Source organism: Monodelphis domestica, chromosome 5, assembly GCF_027887165.1.
Source record: "Monodelphis domestica isolate mMonDom1 chromosome 5, mMonDom1.pri, whole genome shotgun sequence".
Classification (NCBI taxonomy): domain Eukaryota; kingdom Metazoa; phylum Chordata; class Mammalia; order Didelphimorphia; family Didelphidae; genus Monodelphis; species Monodelphis domestica.
The window spans coordinates 275,858,334-275,882,206 of record NC_077231.1 but is presented as its reverse complement, the minus strand read 5'-3'; the positions used below and the strand labels follow the sequence as shown (position 1 = coordinate 275,882,206).

At 35.3% G+C, this 23,873-nt stretch overlaps 1 protein-coding gene across 7 annotated transcripts in view; it reads right to left on the bottom strand.

Moving 5' to 3' along the window:
- The window catches only part of CDK14 (cyclin dependent kinase 14), a 648,447-nt gene that overhangs the window by 232,495 nt on the left and 392,079 nt on the right, over positions 1-23,873 (bottom strand). For all 7 annotated transcript variants that reach the window (XR_008912449.1, XM_056800182.1, XM_056800184.1 and 4 more), the window contains one exon: positions 23,612-23,732. Coding sequence is in view for 6 of the 7 variants with exons in the window: in XM_056800182.1 (XP_056656160.1) it covers positions 23,612-23,732 (121 nt within the window). In the remaining variant the exon portion in view is untranslated. The remainder of the gene's footprint in view (positions 1-23,611; positions 23,733-23,873) is intronic.

Here is a 23,873-nt window from a genome sequence, read left to right as displayed (position 1 = left end):
CTCCTCTGTGGAGAATACAAAAGCACTCCACAATCAGACTTCTCAGCTAATTATGTTGAATAGTCACTTCTCATACCTGACATATCAGAAAGTAACAGAAACAGAGATAACAATCACAGTAGGTCTAAAATTTCTCTGTACTCTTGACACTGTTAAACATTTTGTTTCTTAACTCTCTTGATGATCCTTTGTCCTTTATTGTTTTAATCTAAGTAGGTGACAGTCATTAAACATGGCAAAAAAAAAATCACTCTAGGTTTGTTTTCATTTTGGCTTTCTTTGTGTGTGGAAGAGGGATCTGAATTACAAGTGATTTAAATGGAAGAGGGAGACTTTAGAAGTGTCTACTTGTTTCAGAATTCCTTAGGTCAAATGGTGCCCTAAATTAAATTTTAAAAAAAAGACCTTTTACAAGATTATTTTGCATGGTTATGTCCTGATTCACAAATAATTAATTAAATAAATTAATAAAGTCAATATCTGAACCTTTAAAAAGTCACTTTCGTTTAAAGGTCTCCTTATATTACTTCCCACCTTCAACCAGCAAATATCTCCAGAAATCTACTTACTCAGAAAGTGTAAGATTAAAAATTAGGTACAAAATTCTATTTACACAGAAGAAAAGCTGAGTGAATCGGTTCTACAGAACTATGTTTTTTAAAAACCTCTTCTCAGGGAGCAGCTGGGTGACTGAGTGGATTGAAAACCAGACCTAGAGATGGAAGGTCCTGGGTTCAAATCTGGCCTCAGACACTTCTAGCTGTGTGAACCTGGACAAGTCACTTGACCCCCCATTCCCTAACCCTTACCACTCTTCTACCTTGAAGCCAATACACAGTATTGACTCCAAGACGGAAGGTAAGGTTTAAAAACAAAACAAAAAACACCTCTTCTCAGTATGGTCCTCTGTTCTATGGAAATAGTTGTGCTAACAAAATTTATTTTTTGCAGAAAATTTCAAATACCCAGTTTGATAACTGGGTGGGCAACTAGGTGATTTGGCTCTTTTTATTCATGGGAAATCATGAAATTGATACAAATACAAAAGACTCTCAGTGCATTCTATTTATAAAATGATGAAACAATATAGAAAGGGAAAGAGGTTTTTGAGAATCACAAAATTATTAGACAATTTATTAAATCACTTAAAAAATAACTCATCTTCTGGCTTAAAATCAATACTAAGTATCAATCCAAGGCAAAAGAGTGATAAAGACTGGTCAGTTGGGATTAGGTGATCTACACAGGGTCATCCAGCTAGGAAGTGTCTGAGGCTAGATTTGAATCTAAGATCTCCATCTATGGACCTGGCTTTCCAGCCACTGAACCATCTAGATGTCTCTGAAATTATTCTTAATGTGTTCTCTTTTTACAATGATCATACAAGCTAAAGCACAACTCTAGGAAATGAAATACAACTCATCTACATTGCACAGAGTGGGACAGTGAATATAATTTAAGAGTCAAGAAAACTTGAATGCAAATTCTCCCTCAAATGCTTACTTCCTATGTTATCCTGAACAAAACCCTTAGGTTTCTCATCTGTAAAACCAGGATAATGATAGTTCCTAGATCACAGGGATGTTTTGAGCTTTCTTTGTGTGTGGAAGAGGGATCTGAATTACAAGTGATTTAAATGGAAGAGGGAGACTTTAGAAGTGTCTACTTGTTTCAGAATTCCTTAGGTTTGAGCATTTGAGCATTAAATGAGATAATATTTTGTAAAGTAATTTGCAAACGTGCCTTATAAATGCTAGCAATTATTATTATTACTAATGACATCACAACAAATGAAATCAGAAGATATATATAAGTAGGTAACAAAAATTCTCTTAGAAGAGATGGGTTGTTGTAGTTGTTTTGTCTTTCCCAAAACAAGAAAAAGCATAATTACATTGAGTAGTAGATGATGTTACTTTGTAATATTTCACAACCAAGTGAAAAAGCAATAAAATAACTATAGTTGGTATGCCAACATATTATGCAGAAGATAAAGATGTGGTGGATGAAAATAACCTTCATGTGGTCATCCAAAGTAAGCCATTCCATACAATGAGACTTGGTGATTTCACTGAGATTGTGATTGAAGAAGAGGACATCAAAAAATATTCTGAAATGTATATCAGGATGAAGAAAGAAAGGAGGTACTCATACATACACGATGATTAAGGCTTTGGGCAAGGAGAGTACTAAAATATATCATAAAAAAAACAATCAAATTGGCTGTCTTATACTAGTAATAACAATAATAAAGATAATAACAGCTATCACTTATACCATATCTACTATGTGTCAAGCATTGTTAGCATTTTACAAATACTATCTTGTTTAATCAAATGTAAGATCTCTTATAAATATTCAAAGAATCTGTGACTCAAATCAGTGAAGGAAATATATTCCACGAGGAGAGATTCTATGCAGTTGGTAAATTTGAGGGAAGCTAGATGATGAGGTGGATAGAGCACTGGACTTGGAATTAGGAAGACTCACTTTGCTGAATTCAAATCTGAAAACTGTGAAAGAGAATTCTTTGAATTCACAATACTTACTAGCTATGTGACCCTGGGTAAGTCCCTGAACCCTGTTTGCCTCCGTTTCCACATCTGTAAAATGAGCTGAAGAAGGAAATGGCAAACCACTCCAGTGTCTTTGCCAAGAAAACCCCAAATCAGGTCATGGAGAGTCAAACATAGCTAAACAGTTTAACAACAATAAATCTTAGAGAATTGATTAAAACATGAAGATGTTAAGTGACTTGCTCAAAGTCACACAGCAATAGTTGTCAGAGGCACTGGAATCCAGATGATTTTTTTCCCTTGACTTCTAACACTGTATCTTCTGTGCATCACACCTTAGAAAATATAGGAACACACAGGAAACAACTAGTTGCTGAAAGAGCAGATTTTTCCTATTTTATTTCTTTTTTTCTGATAATGAGTTGCTTCTATGTACTCAAATCGCCAGCTACCTAGGGGAAGGGTCAACCTAATTCTAAAATATAAGGATAAAAAGGGTATTTTGTACAATGACAGCAACTCAAACCATTCCTTTCAACAGACGCTCCAAGCATGAGGATAATGGTACACCTATTGCATAATGTCCTAGTGAGCCAAGCACTTTATAAATCTTAAAGTTCGATAGAAATGTGAGAGATATTGTGATTAAGCTGTCAACTCTGAAAATTCTGAAAGGATCAAGAGTAAAGACATCCATTTCATCCGAATCACTTTGAGAAATTCACGTAGTGCAGAACAAATGCCACAAGCTGGAGGTCGAGTCCAGAAACAATCACATGGAGAAAATTATCAATTTTCTTGCTACCCAGGAAGTCATGGTAGCCATAGACAAATCTAATTTACCCTACAAGCTCATTTTCAAAATATTACAGAGAATGAGGGGGTGTGGTGGAGTGAAAATGGAAAACAACTATAGCTAATAGTCTCAAAAAAGTCAACAAAAATCAACTGATGAAAAAATGAATTTGTTGAGAGCTTGATGTGAAATGTTAGCAAAGTCAGATCATCCTAAGGAACTCTGTCAATGAAAATGGGACAACAAATTAATGTGAATAGGAACATATATGCAATCCATTCTCATCAGAAATACTGCTACAATCACCACATTTCCAGAAGATATGTCAGTGTGTTGCTATATGAAATATCATAGCTCTCACTGCTCCTCTACTTTGGAACCAAAACACAATACTGAATCGGAGACAGAAGGTAAGGGTTTAAAAAATGCTTAAAAAAATTGTTTTTATGAGTAATTGAGAAAAAAAAAATAAGATGAAAACATTCTTTAAAAAAAAAGAAAAGAAGGAAATATTTCTAAAGAACTAAAATGAGCTTGGAGAGCACTTTTCTCCATAACACCAATAATAAATGGTCAAGTAAAAGCTCAGTAGCTAATTGGCTAATATCTCCTTTCTCATCTCTGCAAAGGTATTATGTGAATTGTTTAGTAATACTTGGAAAGAAGGTTTAAGGAAAGCAAAACGGGAAATAGCTTTTTTATCAGACCACATCTTCACAGATCCAGCGTTCACTAAAAGGAGGAAAGCATATAAGATTTCATCCAAAAAATATGAACACTAATTTTATACTCTACATGTTAAAGGTCAAGTCTGCCAGAAACAATTTTATGTAATTTTAATATTATTCTAATAACCAAGTATTTATAGCTTGGAGAAATGTATCCAACCTGGCATACTACCCAGCCCTCTGATCTGACTCAGTCCCCTGGAAAACAATATATAAATTATATAGTTGTGGTTAATATTCAAGAACAGTTGAGTAACTAAGTCATCCAGGAGAAGTCAACAAGGTTAACTTCTCCTTCAAAAGATATCTTGTCACTCCCTGTGGGTGGGGAGGCAATAGTATGAAAGAAGAGTTAAGAGGTTTGTTACAAGATTTAATATTGCCTTTACTCTGTTTCTCAAAGAAAAACCTGTTTTAGAACTACTGCCACTCTTTACAAGGAATTTCCCTAAGACTCCAAAAAGAGCTTGAGAGAAAAACATTATTTCCTAATATTTTGTTACTTTTTAAAAAATATTTTAATGTTTCCATAATTCCTTTTCTAAAATCTTATTTTAAATTTACTTGACTCCTAAGAGGAAAATGTATATATTTAAACAGTCTTCCAAGTGTCCTCTTTGTATGTAGTATTAAATTATACAAGATTGTAGAACAGATTGTGGTTGTAGAAATGGCTTTGTTTAATAATCAGCTAAAAAACAACATCAAATGAAAGATAAAACAAGGAAGCATATGCTCATCTACACTGTTTGCCAGTTTCATGGAGGATGCCTTGAAGAGGCAAAATAGAAGAGGGATGCCTTATTGAGATGAGTAGTTTCATCAGCTATTACTGGAAGATGCTGTCCTAACTACAATGAACTCCTGAACACTAGAAAGTCTCAGGAGCAAAAGCCAAACTCCTTTGAGAAAAATAATTTTTACCAGCCACAGTGAGAGGGAAAAAAACTCATAAAAACAGAAGGCAAGAAATAGGATAAGGCATCAAGCTAGATGACGATATATAGTTGCAAGATTAACACTAAGTTAGTGGAGTGTATGTAGTCATCTATGTGGAGCACTGGGTGAATCTGGGATTCAAAAAGACTCAAGTTCAAATCCTCCCTCAGATATTTACAAGCTACATGAACCTGGAAAAGTCACTTAACTTCTCTTTGCTTCAGTTTACTCATTTATAAAATAGAAATAATAATAGCAGTCACCTCAGAATGTTGTCATGAATATTATGGAGATTAGACCTGAATAAGAAAAAGAAATCAAGTTGGGACATATTTGGAAAAATTGTGTAGCTTTCTCAAGCTCAAAAAAAATGTGCTTTTAGCATAACATTCTTCCCAAGTTATTTCATGTCTTTGATTCATGGCAAACTACAACCTTCAAATAATTGAAATTTTTCTTGTCTGAAAGACAATGGAGAATTTCCATAGAGGATGTAAGCAGGCAGCCACACATTATAAGCAAGGAATTATAACACCAAACTAGTCTTAAAGTATGTTTCCATTAGTAAAGATAGGGAATTAAAGGGATTGATTATGAGAAGAAAAAAAAAAGACAGGTAACTAATAGACAACCCATATACAGGAGAATCCTTATACAATCAAGAGAGAGAAAGCAAAGAACCTTCTAGTGTACTGGATTGATGACCTATGGACATTTATCAAGTAGACTGAGTAAGCATGAATGAGGTAAGATCTGCATCACTGGAAGTAATGGCCACATTGATGAGTTGATAGGTTGGTTTGATTATTTGTGCACTAGTTCAGTAAAGCTATGAGACTGTAAATTGATATGTAGGAAAACTAAATGGCAATGAGAATATATATGGTAAGTGTAAGTAGACTGCAGCAGTCAGGCAATTTGGATATGGCAAAATGGAGGCATAACTTAGACATAAAAAAACCCATACACATTTAAAAAAAAACAACCCTATAGACATTGTTTGGATAGGTTGCGTGGATAGAATTTGCTCCCTAGAACTACTCATTTACCTAGCATCCTATTTGCGTACTTACACAGAGTGCAAACCTGCATGAACATAGGGAGGATAAAGTTTTGGTGTGACCTCATGCCTCTCTCTCTTTTCCCTGAACATGACTGCTGAAGTTGGTTGAGAGCCAGCAGGAGAATTTACACATGTGGTCATAGTTTAGTTAGATTATTAGGCTTTGAATTTCTATTTCTTTTTTTTTATTTCTTCTACTTCAAGTGATTAGTAATAAACTTTATAAAAAATAATACTTGGAGTTATTGGTATTAATTTAAATCTTACAACATTAAAAAAAGGAGACATGGCTTAGACATTTAAAAAACCCTATAGACATAAAAGAATAGAAAAACAAGATGGGAAAGTTTTTTTATTACATTAAATTAAGAAGGTTTTGTACAAATGCAATATAACTAAAATTAGAAAAGAATTAACTAGCAAAAAAAAATCTTCACATCAAGTTCCTCTATTAAAAGTCTCATTTATAATATACATAAGCAAAAGCTCAAATTTATAAGAATTTAAGAACCATTCCCCAATTTATAAATGGACCTGGGATATAAATAGGCATTTCTCAGGGAAATCAATTGAAGCTATTTATGACCATATGAAAAACATGTTCCAAAATTATTAATGATTAGATAAATTTAAACAAAAGCAACTCTGAAATTCCAACTCACATTCATCAAATTGATAAAGAGGAAGGAAGGAAGGAAGGAAGGAAGGAAGGAAGGAAGGAAGGAAGGAAGGAAGGAAGGAAGGAAGGAAGGAAGGAAGGAAGGAAGGAAGGAAGGAAGGAAGGAAGGAAGGAAGGAAGGAAGGAAGGAAGGAAGGAAGGAAGGAAGGAAGGAAGGAAGGAAGGAAGGAAGGAAGGAAGGAAGGAAGGAAGGGAGGGAGGGAGGAAGGAAGGGAGGGAGGGAGGGAGGGAGGGAGGGAGGGAGGGAGGGAGAGAGGGAGGGAGGGAAGAACAGAGAAAGGAATTAAATAATTTGAAAGGGTTGAAAGAAAATAAGGACAGTGATGCTCTGTTAGTGGGATAATTTCCATTCTGAAAAAAAAAAAATTTAAAACTATATGTCACCAAACCATGAATGCTCATTAACCTGGCAATATAGCTATTGGATCTATACCCTAAAAGGATCAGAAAGAGAAAGAGGAAAGTTTTATATGCACAAAAATATTTAAAGTAGTTTTTTGTGTAGTGACAAACAATTAGAGACTAAGAAACCAGCAAAAGAAGAATGGATAAACAACTACAGAAAATGAATATAATAGAATGCTACTACTTTGGGTCCAGTGAAATGCATTTAGGTTCTATTCCTTCAGTCTTAAATCCATATTCGAATTGCTTTTTATGAATTCATCAAAATGGCCCTAGAACAGAGATTCTTAAACTTTTGAGTGGACCCATTTGGCAGTCTGGTGAAGCCTATGGACCCCTTCTCAGAAAAATGTCTGTCTTTAGATATATAAATCAGATGATAAAAAGGAAATAAGTTACCAAGAAATCAATAAAGAAGCAAGTGCATAGTCTCTAGCATAATAATTTATGTCCTCTGTCCATAAAATGATCAAGCACAACCTAGTGGAAAAGAAGGGAGCAAAGAAAGCTAAGTTTCTGATAAATTGTTGACCAAGTTAAAAAGTTAAGAGGGTCCTCAGAAAAGAAGCATTGTTGGAACTATACCCAAAGAGTGATAAAAGACTGTCTGCCCTTCGATCCAGCCCTTGCACTATTTGGTTTATACCCCAAAGAGATCATGAGGAAAAAGACTTGTAGTAGAATATTCATAGCTGCGCTCTTTGTGGTGACAAAAAATTGGAAAATAAGGAGGTGTCCATCGATTGGGGAACAGCTGAGCAAATTGTGGTATCTGTTGGTGATGGAATACTACTGTGCTCAAAGGAATAATGAACTGGAGGAATTCCATGAGAACTGGAACAACCTCCAGGAAGTGATGCAGAGTGAGAGGAGCAGAACCAGGAGAACAGTGTGCACAGAGACTGACACACTGTGGTACAATCGAAGGTTATGTACTCCTCCATTGGTGGTAATGCAATGACCCTGAACAACCTAAAGAGGTACAGGAGAAAAAACACTATCCACATTCAGAGGAAAAACTGTGGGAGTAAAAACACTAAAGAAAAACTACAGCTTAATGACAGTGTCGAAGGGGATATGAATGGAGAAATAGACTCCAAATGAACACCCTATTGCAAATACCAACAACAGAAAGAGGTTCTGATCAAGAACACAGGCGAAACCCAGTCAAACTGCGCATTGGCGATAGGAGGGGTGTGGAGGGGAGGGAGGGAAATAAAATGATTTTTGTAACCAAGGAACAATGTTTGAAATTAAAAATTAAAATTAAAAAAAAGAAAAGAAGCATTGTTTGTTACCAGATCCATAACTAAATCCTTTTTAGCTTACCAGAAGCTCCTAAAGTACGCACTTTGTTATGATAGCTATTAAAAACTTAAGATATTCTTCATATCATTATGAAACTTACAATAAAAACCCATCATACAACTTCAGCAAACAACCTACAGTTCCCTAAGTCAAAGGAACCATGTGAAGTGATGTTCCCTGCATATTTTCACTTTAATAGTTTTCCTAGCTTCTTTTTATCATATGCAAAAACTAGGGGGAGAATGAAGGAAAAGAGAAAAAGTCAATGATTTTTATACAAGTCACTTCTCCTCAAAGGGCTTTGGTTTCTTAATCTGTAAAGTCAGGGATTAGAATTAATCGTTGCCTTTCAAATTTTTATTTTTAATTTGGACCTTAGCAAATATCAAATCAGGTGAGCATTTGTTATATATACAAGTGGAAAAGAAAAAGAGATTTGCACATGCAGTCATAAATCTGTACCACACTGAGCTAGTTCCTCCTCTGTGCAAGTAAACAAACAATTCAATATTATTTTCAAAGATGTATTGCTTAGCAGGGTCTCCTACAGACCTCTGTTCTCTTTCCTACATGTAAAAATGCTTAGATGACCCTCTCTGTGTTTTATCTTCCTTTGGTCTCCTACTCCTTTCATTTTGGCCATCTTTTCCAAATTCCCTCTTCCACTCCCAACTCCTACCCCTTCCCGTCCTAAATGTAAACAATGAAAGAAAGAAAATAAAAACCATGAAATAAAAAGAAAAAAACATATACCAAAAAGATATCCTACTTTAGCCACATCTGAAAATGTATGATTTATTTTGCAACTTAAGCTCATCATCTCCCAGGACTTGGGCAGCATATTCTAACAAGGGTCCTCTAAATTACGGTTGATCACCAAATTGATCAGAGAATTTCTTAGGTTTTTAAATTTACAATATGGCTGTCATACTCCAAATTTCACTCACTTCACTCTATTAATTAATTTGTCTTCACATTTTCTTTAAAACTGCCCCTTTCATGAAACTCAATATCATCCCATTATATGCATACACCATAACTTATTCAACCATTCTCGAACTGATAAATATATCCCTTGATTTCCCAATCAACAGCACCACCCAAAGTATCCCTTCACTTCTCCTATATTCCTCCTAACAACTGTGATTTTTGCCAATCTGATGAGTATAAAAGGGAATTTCAGTGTTGTTGTTTTTTTTAAGGTACATTTCTCCATTTTTTTGGAGAAGGAAATGGCAAAACACTCCAATATCTTTGCCAAGAAAATGTTAAATGGGGTCATGAAGAATCAGACACAACTAAAACGACTGAACGACAAACACATTTCTCTATTTAGAGATTTGACATTTTTTAATAAACCTTGACAAGATTACTTCTTGAGTTCACTGGAACTCTGAAAGTTTGTACATCAATCTGCGTGATGGGTTACACACAACACGGAGAAATCTGCTCAGAAACAGACATCAAAAGTCAAAGATAGAGCACTAAAAGAGACCTTAGAAATCATTTGTTCCATTCCTTTCAAACAGAAAATAGAAGCCATGAGAGAAATTGACTTGGCCAAGATTATTCAGGACTTACAGAACAAGAATTTTAAATGGAAACTCTGCCTCTATTCCTAGTGCCTGATGCTCCTTAGCACAACTGCTTGTGCAAAATGCCATGTAGGTCCCAAAAACTTCATCAACCCATTTTCCTTAAGGGCTAAAAGGTAAGCAAATTTCTAGTAGCCTAACTTGAACTAAGCAGAATAATAAAACCCTGCCCATGTACAAGCTAGTCTGATAAGCAGCACAAGGGTTATAGAGTTGGACTCGGGAATCAAGAAAATCTGATTTTAAATTGTGCCAAGACATTTACTTGCTGTGGGACCCAAAATGGCGAATGGATCTCTCTTTCCTAGCCTCAATTTCATTACCTGTAAAATGAGGGGGTGAGATTCAATGACCTTTAAGGTCTTTTTCCAGATCTAAAGTCAAAGGTCCTGTGAAAACAACTTGATGTTCCTCTGGGCTTTCCACCTTGGTTCCAGGAATAGCGATCTTCTCAAAGCTTGCATGTCTTTCCCATGTAGAGACTTTCTAAAAGATTGGGCCATTCTGCTTCTAAAAACTCTTGCTATTCCATTTGGTCCAATGTTATTGTTTTTCCTTCTGTAAACAACAAGATTTCCACATATGGACTCTAGCCTAACAAAAATAAAAAACCTGCAGAGTCAAATAATTTTCTTTTCAGTGCCAAATAAATACTTAATTGAACATATAGGGCGCCATATCCCTTGGTAAAGTTCAACAAGAGCTACCCTATTTAATAATTGAATTTAGCTAAGGCTCATTGAAACACATGATTACTCAGGGCAATGGATGGTTTTTGATACACAAAACAAAGCATACATTTTTATCATTTTGCCAGAAGAAGTGTTTATATTTGTAAATCTACCCAAAAACTATACTTTTGCTCTGAAACACGGTTCCAAGAGACTAAAAAAAATTATAACATAACAATGAGGAAAATTCAGTACCCAGAACTGCAGAGATTTTTTTCCCATGTGGATATTCAGTGTATTTGAAAAGTAAGAGATTAAAAAATTATATTCTCCATGCCCTTGGTGGCTACTGACAGAATTGGATTGATTAAACTGTCACTCATCATTTACTCTGGTTAGTGCTTCATTAGGCACAGATAGGCACAATATATCTTAGTCAAATTCTTATACACAGAATTTAGCTCTTGAGGAAAGAAAAAAAAGCTTTTGGACAGAAGCCATTTACTCATCTAGAAAATAAAACAACTGAATTTTGTGGAGAAGGGGACTTGGCTACTGTTTTGAGAGAGAAAGACATAAAATAATACTAAATTCTATTTTTAGTAGGTCTACAAAAAAAGACAACTTAAAATTTTATGTTAAAAAGACAACAAAAGAAAAAGGTTCAGTATATACAGTTTTTATATAGAAAAGCAACACAGTTAGTGGACATTAGTATCAGTCTCTAAGCCTGATTCCACTATTATTGGACATGAGACATTGGTCTTTTTATCTGATCTCTCTTTGTCAGTTTCCACTTTTGTAATCATGGATGTCCCAGTAAGAAATAAGCCATTCTAAATCACTTGAAAAAAACCAATGTTAGAAGAGTCTTTAATGCTTATATCTATAAATGTAATAGACATATATTCAAACACACTAATGAATTTTGACATCACAGATTTCTTATAGTCCCTCCAATAATGCAAACTGCAACTCATCCACTCTCGTTCATTTTGTACAACTCTGGTCATTATCCTGGGCTGTCCCCTCAACACGCTTGGAGTCCATATACATGCTGTCATCATTGCCATCATCATCATAATTGTTAATATTATTCTCAATATTCAAATGACCCATCTGCAATCTTATTAATTTCAATGTTCTTTAGAAATGCAGATAGCATCATATAAAATCTAACACACTTTACAGATATGTGTATACTCACATATAGAGATATGTGCATAGTGATGGTGATGACAATAATATTAAGGGCACTAGTGGCATTTATATTGAACTTTAAGGTTCACAAAGTGCTTTACAAATATTATATCCTGTTGTCCTCACTACAATCAATATTCCTATTATTATCCACATGTTATAGTTGAAGAAATTGAGAATGTGAGTGTTTAAGTGACTTGCCCACAGTCACATATCTACTAAGTTTTGTTAGATTTAAAATGGTTGAAGGTCTTAAACTGTAACAGTTAAAAGAGTGATGTTGTAAACTGTAGTGCGTTAAAATGGTGGAAGATATAAATTGTGATAGATATAAGAGAGGGTGAGTAAATTTGACCGCAGAAAATATGTTTCACTAAAGTGTCTTGGTTTTTAAATCAAATATAAGGTGGTCTCCAGGGAAATATTCCCAATTATTCAAATACCCAAGTCAACTGGGTTTTATAGAGATTTTAATTAATACAAATGTGGAATTAAAGAAAAGAGAGAAAGAGAGAAAAAGGAAATAAGTATGAAGGGCCTTAAGCCAACATGGCCTAGACCTGAGTCTTAAGAGAGAGATCAGTCAGTTAGTCTTTTATCACTCACCACAAGGTCTGTCTAAGCAAGGATTCTAGGGACACCAGGTCAGCTCCATCTAAGCTGATTTCATCAGAGGAGTTCCAGCGAGACCTCCTTAGAGATTGTCCTCCAAGAGCTTCTCTTCTCCAGAGCCTCTCTCAAGAGATTCTTCCCAAGTGATCCTCATAAGAGCTTTCTCCAAAAGGATTGTCTCCTCAAGAGATTCTGCTTTTTCTTATATAGGGGTTTTAATCCTATGTCACCTCCCCTAAGTCCTTACTTCTACCAATCACTGTAGACGTTTTCCAAAGGACTGCCCATCTGAATTCCTGCTAAGTCGACTAATCCCCTTAGTAAGTCTGAACCAGAGAAAACACAGTTGAGTCGACTAATCTTATTAAGAGAAAACCTGCCCGACCTTTATAGGTACCCAGCATCCCATTGTATAAATTCTAAAAACAGGCATGGCTCAAAGAACTCCCTGCCTCATCATAAGCATGGATCCAAGTACTTTCATTGTTTAGCAAGGAGTTTTCTCCCCTAAAGCAGTCTTAAGTAAGGGTGGAGTAGAGGTCCTCCCATAGCAAGGAGTTTTCTCCCCTAAAGCAGTCTTAAGTACGGGTGGAGTAGAGGTCCTCCCATTTCTGATCCTGGCGAGTTCTCACATCAAAATGGGGAATGTTTCCAGTAGGGAATTTGTTCCAATGGAGGATTCCTCAATGTGGACATTTTTAACATTCACAAGTCTGAGAAATTTCAAGATTTACAGTTTCTAAAACAGGATATGAACTCAGGTCTTCCTAATGCCAGGTCCCCCATTTTATATATTTCACCATGTAGTTACTATTAGTTACTATTTTTTATTGAATATATGTGACAAATGTTATCAGGGACACAGATAAACCTAGAGTCATTACTCAGAAAGGAATGGTTTGGAGTGAAGAAAATGTAAAAACATTTTAGAAAACCAAGTCTCTGCTGATAGTTAGGGATGCTATCTATAGTCTCAATGGAAGGGGAAAAAATACTTGGAATTCTGAAACAAAGAAACAGAATGGCGAAGGGCTTAGAAGGAGTGAACTGCCTGGGGAAAGACTTGTCAGACCACAATGAACATTGACAAAAGATGAGTGGGAAGAGTTTAGCTGTAAGTTTATTTCTTTTAAATGGGAGTAGAATATGAAATGAGAATGATTCAAGAGTAATACAAGTATAAAAACTAAAGTTTTACTATACTATATCTCAAGAAAATATCATTAGCTATGATTAAATGGGATGATAAAGGGGAAAGGGTAAAAGTCTCATCAGATGTCATTTAATACAAGATCACTTAAGACAATTCTCCTGAGCATATTTCTGAAGTAGCTAGAAATGGACAAGCCAATAAATCTGGGCTGTCTCTAACTTACATTTATATGACAGTTGAAATAGAAAAAGGAAAAGCCACATTTTAAGGATGTATCTTGCGAATGTACAATCTCCTTTGCATTTATTTTATTTTATTTGCATTTATTTTAAAATCAGAGCAAATAACAGAAACTCTCATGAAATATATTTTGAACAGGGATGGGAAGGAAAGAAAAGTTAGGGTGCATCTTCTGGGAGAAATTATAAATTATAAGTGAAATTAGGTATAAATTTGCTTTTTCCTTAAAGATACTTTGAAATAACATTTGTTATGATAGACTTGTTTTCATTCACCATGTGTGTTGCTAGACTTTGACAGTGTAGGCTTAGGTACACAGAAAACAGGAAAAAATAAAAGTTAAGCTTAGATAATTAACATTTGAAATTAAAGTATTCAAGCAGTGAGATGATAAATGTGAATGAAATGCAAAATTGAGAAGGTGAGGCTTTTCAATATTGAATCTTCATTATAGTTTCTGAGCTTCCAAGAAAAAAAAAATCCCAAGGGTTTGTATGAATGGAATTGATTCTCCAAATTCTCTTACTTCCTTGTTCTCAGTCACTTTTGCTATTTCCTAATCTAGATCACTCCCACTAAGACAGAATTCCAATTAATGTTTTATGCCCTATCCTTTCTTTTCTCACACTTTTTTTTCTCTCTAGGTTATCTCAGATCAGTCTCTCTGCTTCAACTATTATCTCTGTGGACTACATTATTCAGGTCTACATAGCCATCTCTCTCCTGAGCTCCAGTCTAACATCACAAAATAACTTTCACATCACCACCGGACTTCCTGTAGGCGCCTCAAACTCTACATGTTGAAAATGAGCTCATTATCCCTCTTCTTCACCCAAATCTATTCCCTTGACAATCTCGCCTACTTCTGTGGAAGGTAGCAACACTCTTGCAATCATCCAATTTTGGCTTTAAAGTCATCCTTGATTTTCCTATTCTCTCAATTACCCTCTTCATCCAATTGGGTGAAAGGTCTTATCAATGACATTTACAAAACATCTCTTACATCAATTGGCTTCTCTCCACTCACCTGGCCACCACAAGAGTTTGAAACCTCAACATTTCACCAAAACATGAGTCTCCTAATGAATCTTTCCTAATCCCCTTTAGTTGTAAGTTGCTCTCCCCAATCTCTTCAACTATGTTTTTAAATTATATTTAATAATAGATCATAAATGCAAAAAAGGCAAGATCAATTTTTATTCTGCCTGTATATTAAGGAGTTAGGGCAGTTCCTTGCAAAGTCAGCACTTTCATTAAGTACTTGTTGACTTCAACTAGAGTATTACTTGAATTTTTTATAAACTGATGTAGTCTAGTGGAAAGTAGTCTTAGCTGAGTAGTCCAAAATCCAATAAATGGGAAGTACAAGGAAAATCATCAACATTCAGATGTTTTACGTTTTTCCATCTTTAAAAATGATAATTATACGTGCCTTTATAGTGCTGATGTGACCTTGAGAAATTATCTTCCACACAAAACCTTCTGAGGATACAATATAATGATAGAAAAGTATTGGACAAAGAAATCTCTTCATAAATTGCCTCCCCACTATCACCTTTACACCTTATACCTTCCCATATACCCTGAGATCCAATGATACTGACCTCCTTCCTATATGTTGAACAAAACCTTCCTTCCTAACAGGAAAATTCCATTTTCCCTGACTATTGCCCATGCCTAAAACTCTTCTTCCTGGCTTATGTGGCTCCATTAAAATCCTGGATAAAATTCCACCATCTATAGGAAGCCTTTCCCAATTCCCCTTAATTCTATCATCTTCCCTCTGTTAATTATTTACAAAACTATCCTGCATATAGTTTACTTGAACATAGTTGTTTGCATACTGTCTCTCTCATTAGACTATAAGCTCTTTCAGATAGGATTGTGTTTTACTTTGTATCTGACACAGAATAGGTGATTAATAAGTTATTGGCTGACTTTGGTATAAAGATGATGTGATCAATTTATGACCATGTACATACAATGTATATGAATTTATATGTAAATATATGGGTATACATATTATTAATTCAGAAATATTTACTGTAAAACTTATTGGAGAGAGCTATAATAAAAGTAAAAGGTTTTTGTTTTATATTTTATTTTTTACAAGTTAAACTTATATATCTATTTTTAAAAATATGTTTTCATGTTTCATGGAATTATAAACAATTCCACTGGGTTATACAAACATTATCACTTATATCTATTTTCATATTATTTATTTTTGCAGTAGAGCAATCTTTTAAAACCAAAACCCCCAACCATATATCCATATAAACAAATGATAAGTCATCAAAATAAAAGTTAAAAGATAATCAAGCAGACCTAGGAAATGGAAACAAAATGGTCTTTAAAGATATGGCAAAAGGCACTGATAATCTGGTAGCAAAAGCTGATATCCTAGGCATATTTTCTGAAGTTTCTATGGACTTAACCAAAGAAATAACACCAAATTTTGTCTCCATTACTCCTAAGAATACACCTCAGTCATTGATATTAACTAAATGACAAATAGTCATGTGTTCATAATTGTTTGGGGATTGTCTCCTTTCAAGAGATAAAAGATCTCTTCGGTAAAATTCAATATTGCAGTGTCTTATAATTTTTGCATATCTGGATTCATTTTATTTTTATATTTAACCCCAAGGAGGTATTATTTTTTGATATTTTACAGATAACAAAAATGAGGTTATAAGTGGTTGACTAGTAAGTGGAAGGGTCAACACTATACATTAGACTTCTTCCAACTGTTAATTCACAATCCTTCCCTTTAGGTCATGCCAGCTGTATTTCCAGCACCGATTTTTCAGGGAACTCATTTTGGGAGGACTCAGACTTCAAAATATAAAGGAGGAAAGGAAAATTCAATAACTCATCTGCTTCAACACTGGACTCTAATTTATACAATGTGCAAATTATTTTCTTTTTTAAATCAATATACATTAAAAATCCCACACATGGGCATTTATTAAATGCCTTTTAAATTAAATTTTATTAAATATGGTCCAATTCTTTTGGAAAGCAATCTGGAGTTAATCTAAAATAAAAAAAAAATCAAAAACACTGACATAAAGAGTCAGGTATCTGACTACTTGAGGCATATACCTCAAGGATATAAATGACAAAAAGCTTCCACACATACCCAAATGTTGATAGCATCAGCACTTTGGGGCAGTAAAAACATAGAAAAGTAAATAAAGCAGAAGACTTTGATTAAGTAAATAGTTAAACAAATTGTGCCACAAGAAATCAATAGGATATTACCGCTCTGTAATAAACAAGTACAAAGAATCCACAAAGGAATGGGAAGACATAGCTAAGTGGATGTCAAATATGGAAAACAGTTTCAAGAAAACTACACATATAATGAGGACAACAATGGAAATGGAAATAACTTCAAAATTAAGTTTTGTTTTTAAAGTTTAACTCAAATTGTCATGAGAATGATTAAGTTTAGGCTTAGAGATTAGACGATAAATTCCACCTCCCTTCCTTCCTTACAGAGGTATGAAATACTGTTGAACTTAGCAGAAAAGTTAATCAGTTTGGCTAGACTATTTTTTTCCCTTGCCTTTTAAATTTTTTTTTTGTCACACAGTATGGCACCCTGGGTAGAGAAAAGATATATTTTAAAATGAAAAATAATATTAAATTAACAATTAAAAAATTAAATGAGTATTATGCGAAGTTCTGTAGGAGATATGTCACATAGAAAATACATTGGCCTTAGCTATGATGAGAGCTTAAAAGTGCAAAATTCATCTTGAGAAACAAACAAACAAACAAACAAAGCATATCCTGATCCACCTTCTTCCTCTCCATCATAGAGCTTACAATCTCAGTGGGTAGTAATTGGGATTGTTAGTTCTCTTAGAAAAAGAAGAGTGGCTTGCATTTATTTCTTTTGAATCTTCCATAATCTTGTAATAGAAACATGGAGGCTGATTAATTAACCTGATGAGCATGTAATGCCTTATATTTACAAGGTACTACGTGCATTTCAGTGTGCTTTTCATATTTATTATATTATTTGTAGCTAATAGCAAACTCATGATCTAACTAGGGTGGGTGTCATTATTTATCATTCCCATTTGCAGGCAGGTCACTGAAAATGAGAAAGGCGAAGACCAAGCTCAAAAAAACCCTGGGGATGGGGGGTGGGGGGAGGGTTGAAAGTTGGCTAATTCACCAACGGTGATAGATTTCTACTGGATTTTCTCATGGATTTGGGGATTCAAATCTGTTGATGATGGGACACTATTGTGCTCAAAGAAACAATGAACTGGAGGAATTCCATGTGAACTGGAAGGACCTCCAGGAATGGATGCAGAGTGAACAACTTTTCTAATTTTGAGAAAAAGGTGTTTTTGTCCATTGTAAATGATTGATCCCAAACATATTATTTCTGAGATCTCATACAAAACAATATTATGTGGACACTTGCAAGGGGTTGGATTTTATGCTAAAAGTTCTCTTTTCCTTCTTATAATCCTATTTCAAGTATGGGATACCTTCAAATATCACCTTCAAGCGTATTAGTGCCTTTCATAAGAATTGGGGACAGAAATGGGCCAAAGATAGCAAATTTACCCAGTACTTAACCCAGTTCATGGCACATGGTAAATGCTTAACAATATTTACTATCACAAATGGTACAGCTTTCATCTATTGCATGGACACTTCTGTCTCTGGCTTCCTGATTGTTTACTCAGTGTGGTCCAAGTGGTTACCACAAGCAGTCCCTTGGACTGGATATCACTTGGGCAAGCTTCCCTCTGAAAAAAGAGAAGTAATTTCTGACAGTGCCTAAATCACATTCCTAATGTTAAAATCCTAATTTTAAAACATGTGAACAATACTGAAGTGTAGCCTTGACCAAAGGAAATCAAAGGTTTGTGCTGATTAAAAACCTCTTTAGAATTGTCACATTATGTTCAGGGGAGGAGAAGATAACTATTTGGGAGTTGGGAAAACAGACTTTATTACAGATTTTGTCTCAAGAGATATTTACTGAATCTAATGATTCATTATTTCAGTTTATTTCAAAACAACTCTCCCCATTGTATCAGATTCCCATTATAATATTGCTATCAGGGAACAAGGGGAGACCATGTAATAGGGTTCTTACATTATAATGAAAGATGTATGAAAGCTTTTATTTACACAGGTGGGGCATGACTTGACAGAGTAGAAACAGTTTTATGGATCAGGAAATTTACTGCATTTGTTTTCTAGCAGTAAATAGGTTGGTTTCCTTGTAATTTTCTTGTACAAGATTTAAACTAAAATATAGGCTAATATATGTTATTCTAAAATTATAAATGGAGTGGAGAGAAGACATTTATCAATGATTTCACTTTTATTGATATCATTTGGAATACTTCTATACAAAGAGCTTCCTTTTTACAAATGTGGACATTTAGAAAGCAGAGTGATTAAACAAGAATTACCTGATAATAAAATAAGGATGTTAAAAGATTCTAAAACACATATGCAACATATACCTTGATTTCTGACATGGAAAGCACCAACCTTGATGCAGACACTTTTCTCAACCAATTAGGACCAGTATGCCATTTTTTCCCCCAACCATCCAGCTGCTACAATGTTAAATAAATTAATTTTAATCTTAAATCAGAGATGTAATGGAGAAAATGCTGATTTAATATGCAATCTCATTACATTTGACAGGCTTATTTATAAGTGATTTGTCCCACACTTTGACAAGCATAGTTAATATGTTAATTAGCCTTTAAAAAGATGAAAGAAATCCGACATATGATTCTCTCCTTACCTGGCTAAAGTAGATGAAACCACAAAGAGGCTTTAATGTATTTTTTTTAATGCCAAAGAGCCCTGTGATCACAACAAGAAACTTATTTCTTGGTCAAATATGGCTTACAGTTAGCTACATTAAAAATGCATCCCTGGTGGCCTACTGCTGTCATAAACAGATGCAGCCCTGCATGTATTATGAGACCAAAAAAAAAAGAAAGAAAGAAAGAAAGAAGAGAAAAAAAGCATAAGAAGCTCATTTAAAGCCATGACCTCAACAACTAAAGCTGGACTTCCCCTTCAAGGGATAAGCAAAATGGAGAATTTCATTTAGACTTGGTAATACTGAAAATGGCTTTTTATTACTTTACATTTTGGGGGGGTAAAGATGCTTTCAATAGCCTTGACTCTTAAAGAACTATTAAATCCAAATATTAAGCCAAGTGATGGGGGAGGGAGGGGTGATGGTTAACTCTAGTTTTATCACTTAAATCTTCCTTCAAAGAAAAAAGGGGGAAAGGAAGAAAGATAATCCCAGCTTTTGGGTGAGTTTCTAAGTGGCCCAATTAGCTGCCAGACTTTTGCTCCATAGAAGTCATATGGTGAGACTGGTAGATCATAAAATACTCTGCTCCCCTCTACCTCCATCACTTGCTGACAATCTTAATGTGCATGTGTATTCATTAATATTTTTATTGCCTGCGGCTATTTAAACAAAAACTGGGAGAATATCACACTGTATGGGGATCATTAGTTTTTACTTACTAGCATAATGCCCCACAAAGGCAAATGAAGTGTAAAAAGAGCCCGAAACCACAGCCACCTGCTTCCCCACCGCTGTCCATGGGTTAATATTTGCACTGCTCTTTGGTGCAGCTGGGCTGAAGCTCAATTACAGTCCCATTTTTGGGTCTTTGAGAGCCCAGCATTTATGTCATTGATTATGTTAAAGTCAATGCCCCCTGCAATCTTTGTTCTAAATGGAAAAGTACATATATTTTATCTGGATGCTACTTGCAGGGTAATAATCAAATAGCTTTGAAGAAAAAAGATGATTAGGAAAATGCAGAACAAAAAATGAAAAAAGATTTAGGAGATAACAGTACAAAGAATGACAGGCATAACAAGGACATAACTCACGATTTTAGGGTTTGGATGTGAACAGCCAATAAATATGAGCAGCTGCTCAAATATAACACATTTGTTATTATTTTCTGGCAAAGAATAATCTTGGCAAGTAGACAAAAGGGCATGTGGGTTCTACGATTTTCTTTCAGATTTTTTTCCACCCTTCCATTTAAATAAGAGTCTTATTGTGATGGTGCCATTATGTCTCCACTCAAAGTAAATTGGCAAAGGGATCCCAAGCCATCCTCTCCTTGGAGGGAAAGGGGAAACTGGGACAAAACTGGAAAGCAAACCTTCTGTATTTAAACTAGGCATATCACAAATCTATGTGAAAGATCTGCACTTGAAAGAGGGCAATCAAAGGTTTTGGAGGAATCCAGACACTACTCTATGTACATCTTTTATACCATGTAAAATGACAGTTTAATATTCAAATGTGTCTCTAGTCATTGAAATATGATTGGCTTCAAGCCATCAACATTTTCAAAATTATGTTTTTTACCAAAGTCCTTAACTGACCTCTATCACAGAATCTTAACATTTTCAGACTGAAGGAATACAGAGGAAAACATCATTACTTGGGGGAAAAAATGTACCAAGTCCAACTAACTGAAGTTGGGATAAGGAGAGACAGAGACAGAGAGAGAGAGAGAGAGAGAGAGAGAGAGAGAGAGAGAGAGAGAGAGAGAGAGAGAGAGAGAGAGAGAGAGAGAGAGAGAGAGAGAGGGAAGGAGAGAGAGAGGGAGGGAGGGAGAGAGGGAGAGAGGAAGTAATATTGTTACATTCTTCTCTGGAAGAGTCTTTAATTCAGGCAAATCTAATAGTTTACATTATTGTCCATATCCCCTGTTCATGTCCAATGATAACTAGGGCACAAACAGCCCAAAAGGCATATACAGTAGGTGAGAGAAAGAGAATGATTTTATCAGCCCCCGAATAATGGGAAATCATTGTTGCTAGTGCTTTTGAATGAGAAATGGAACAGCACCAAAGCACTGAAAATACAGGAAACTATAAAAGAGAAAGGAAACATTGGATAGAGATGAGAAGGGGTTAGGCTAAGAGTCAGAAATACAGAAGGCAGAATGAAGCTGGAGAAATATCACTAGTATCTACCATCAATGAATGCAGTCTGAGGTCAAAGAACTTCAAGCATCAAAGCTCACCATGTCTATCAAGGGAAAAGGAGAAGAATACAGACATTACCGGAGCACCATCCAGAAGGGAATTTGAACAGTAAAGTAAAAGCCAAAGAAGGTTCCGCACAGTCAGGGGGGATTAAAGAGCAGCACCACCATATGGTGTTGGATCCATAATATTCATCCTAAAGACCACATGTTCAGGGTTAGTAACAATGAAATACTGAAAAGTGGGAGCTGAGAGGACCTATTAGGTCCTCCTCATTCTTCTAAGGATGTCAAATGTTTGGCCTCAATACCATGCTCCTCAAGTAAATCAATTTCATTCTCCACCCCTAGGAATCATGTCTCAACTTATGGGAAACCAGAATGGACAGTCTATCTGCAGATTGTAATAAGCAGTCTCTAGAGAGGATATGGGGAGGTAGGGGTTGTAGTAGACAGAGGGCTGTTTCAGAAATTAAATTTGGTCCCAGACACTGTGTGATCATGGGCAGGTCATTTCATCCTGTTTGCCTCAATTTCCTCATTTGTAAAATGAGCTGGAAAAAAAATTGGTAAATCATTCTATTACCTTTTCCAAGAAAACCCCATAGGGGGTCATGAAGAGTTGGACATAACTGAAAATGACTGAACAACAACAAAAGAGAAAACATAATGTAATAATAATGATGATAATAATAATGTAATAATGCAAGTACCATGACCATCTTTGTAAGTCAAAGTTTTAGGAGACTGGGTCATACAAAGTATACTGGGAAGCCAAAGATCAAACCTAGACTCACACACTTACTACTCTCATGACTTTAGGTAAGTAAATTTAAATCTCTGGGACTCGGTTTCTTCATCTGTCAAATGAGTGGTTTAGACTCCATGGTTGCTAACGCCCCTTCTTACTCTGATCAACAGGTGATAGTAAAGGAAACTTGGTCTGTCTCAATTAAATCAATCTCAGTGTCATGAGACTGTCCACTCTAGCAGATAAACTGCATCCTCTACCTCTGCCATTCTGAAATATTCCATACTTTGGAGACATATCAGTTACTTATGAAAGTTTTATTTTAGGAAATTAAATTTAGGTAAATAATAATGGATATGAGATAATTTCATACCAGAAGACTGAAAAACATACACCAAAAAATATATTTAACAATCTTCATATACTTCCACCCATCCCATTTGTTTAGGCTTGTTATTGATACATCTGTAGTCTCTAAAACATTAAAATTCATGGAAGAGAATTATTATTAAATAATCCCCAGGTGCTTTGTGAATCCGTTTTCTGTATTCAAGGAAGGGGAAGGGGAAGGGAAGGGAACAGGAAAGGGGAAAGGGAAGGGGAATGGAAAGGGAAAAGGGATGGGAAAGGGGAAGGGGAAGGGGAAGGGGAAAGAGAAGGGGAAGGGGAATGGAAAAGGAAAAGGGATGGGAAAGGGGAAGGGGAAGGGAATGGGAAAGGGAAAGGGGAAGGGAAAGGGGAAGGGGAGGGGAAAAGAAAGGAGGGAAAGAGAAAATAGAAAAGAAGAGAAAATAAAACTGGCAATATAAGCAGATATGGTCATTTCTCCTTCTTCATTCACATTGATTATGATATTTGTTTAGACCTGACCCCAACCCAAAGCTGCAGCTAGATTGGCTAGTAGAAAGCTTCTGTTTCTCACCACATATCAAGGCAGGTGGAGTATTCTGTTGAGCCCAAGAGGACATCTGGAGGCCTGTACCACAGAGTAACCACTTCATTGGAGTAGGTGTGGCTAGGGACCGATTTTGCTCTTGCAAGACCTGTGAGTGGTAGAAGAGAAAGAAAGATTCATCAGCATAAGTGGAGCAAGGGAATCTAGTATTAAATGTTTACAAGTTTCAAAGGTCAGACTAAGAATGAAATACAAAATACATGAATGGAATGGGATCAATGTTATTGGT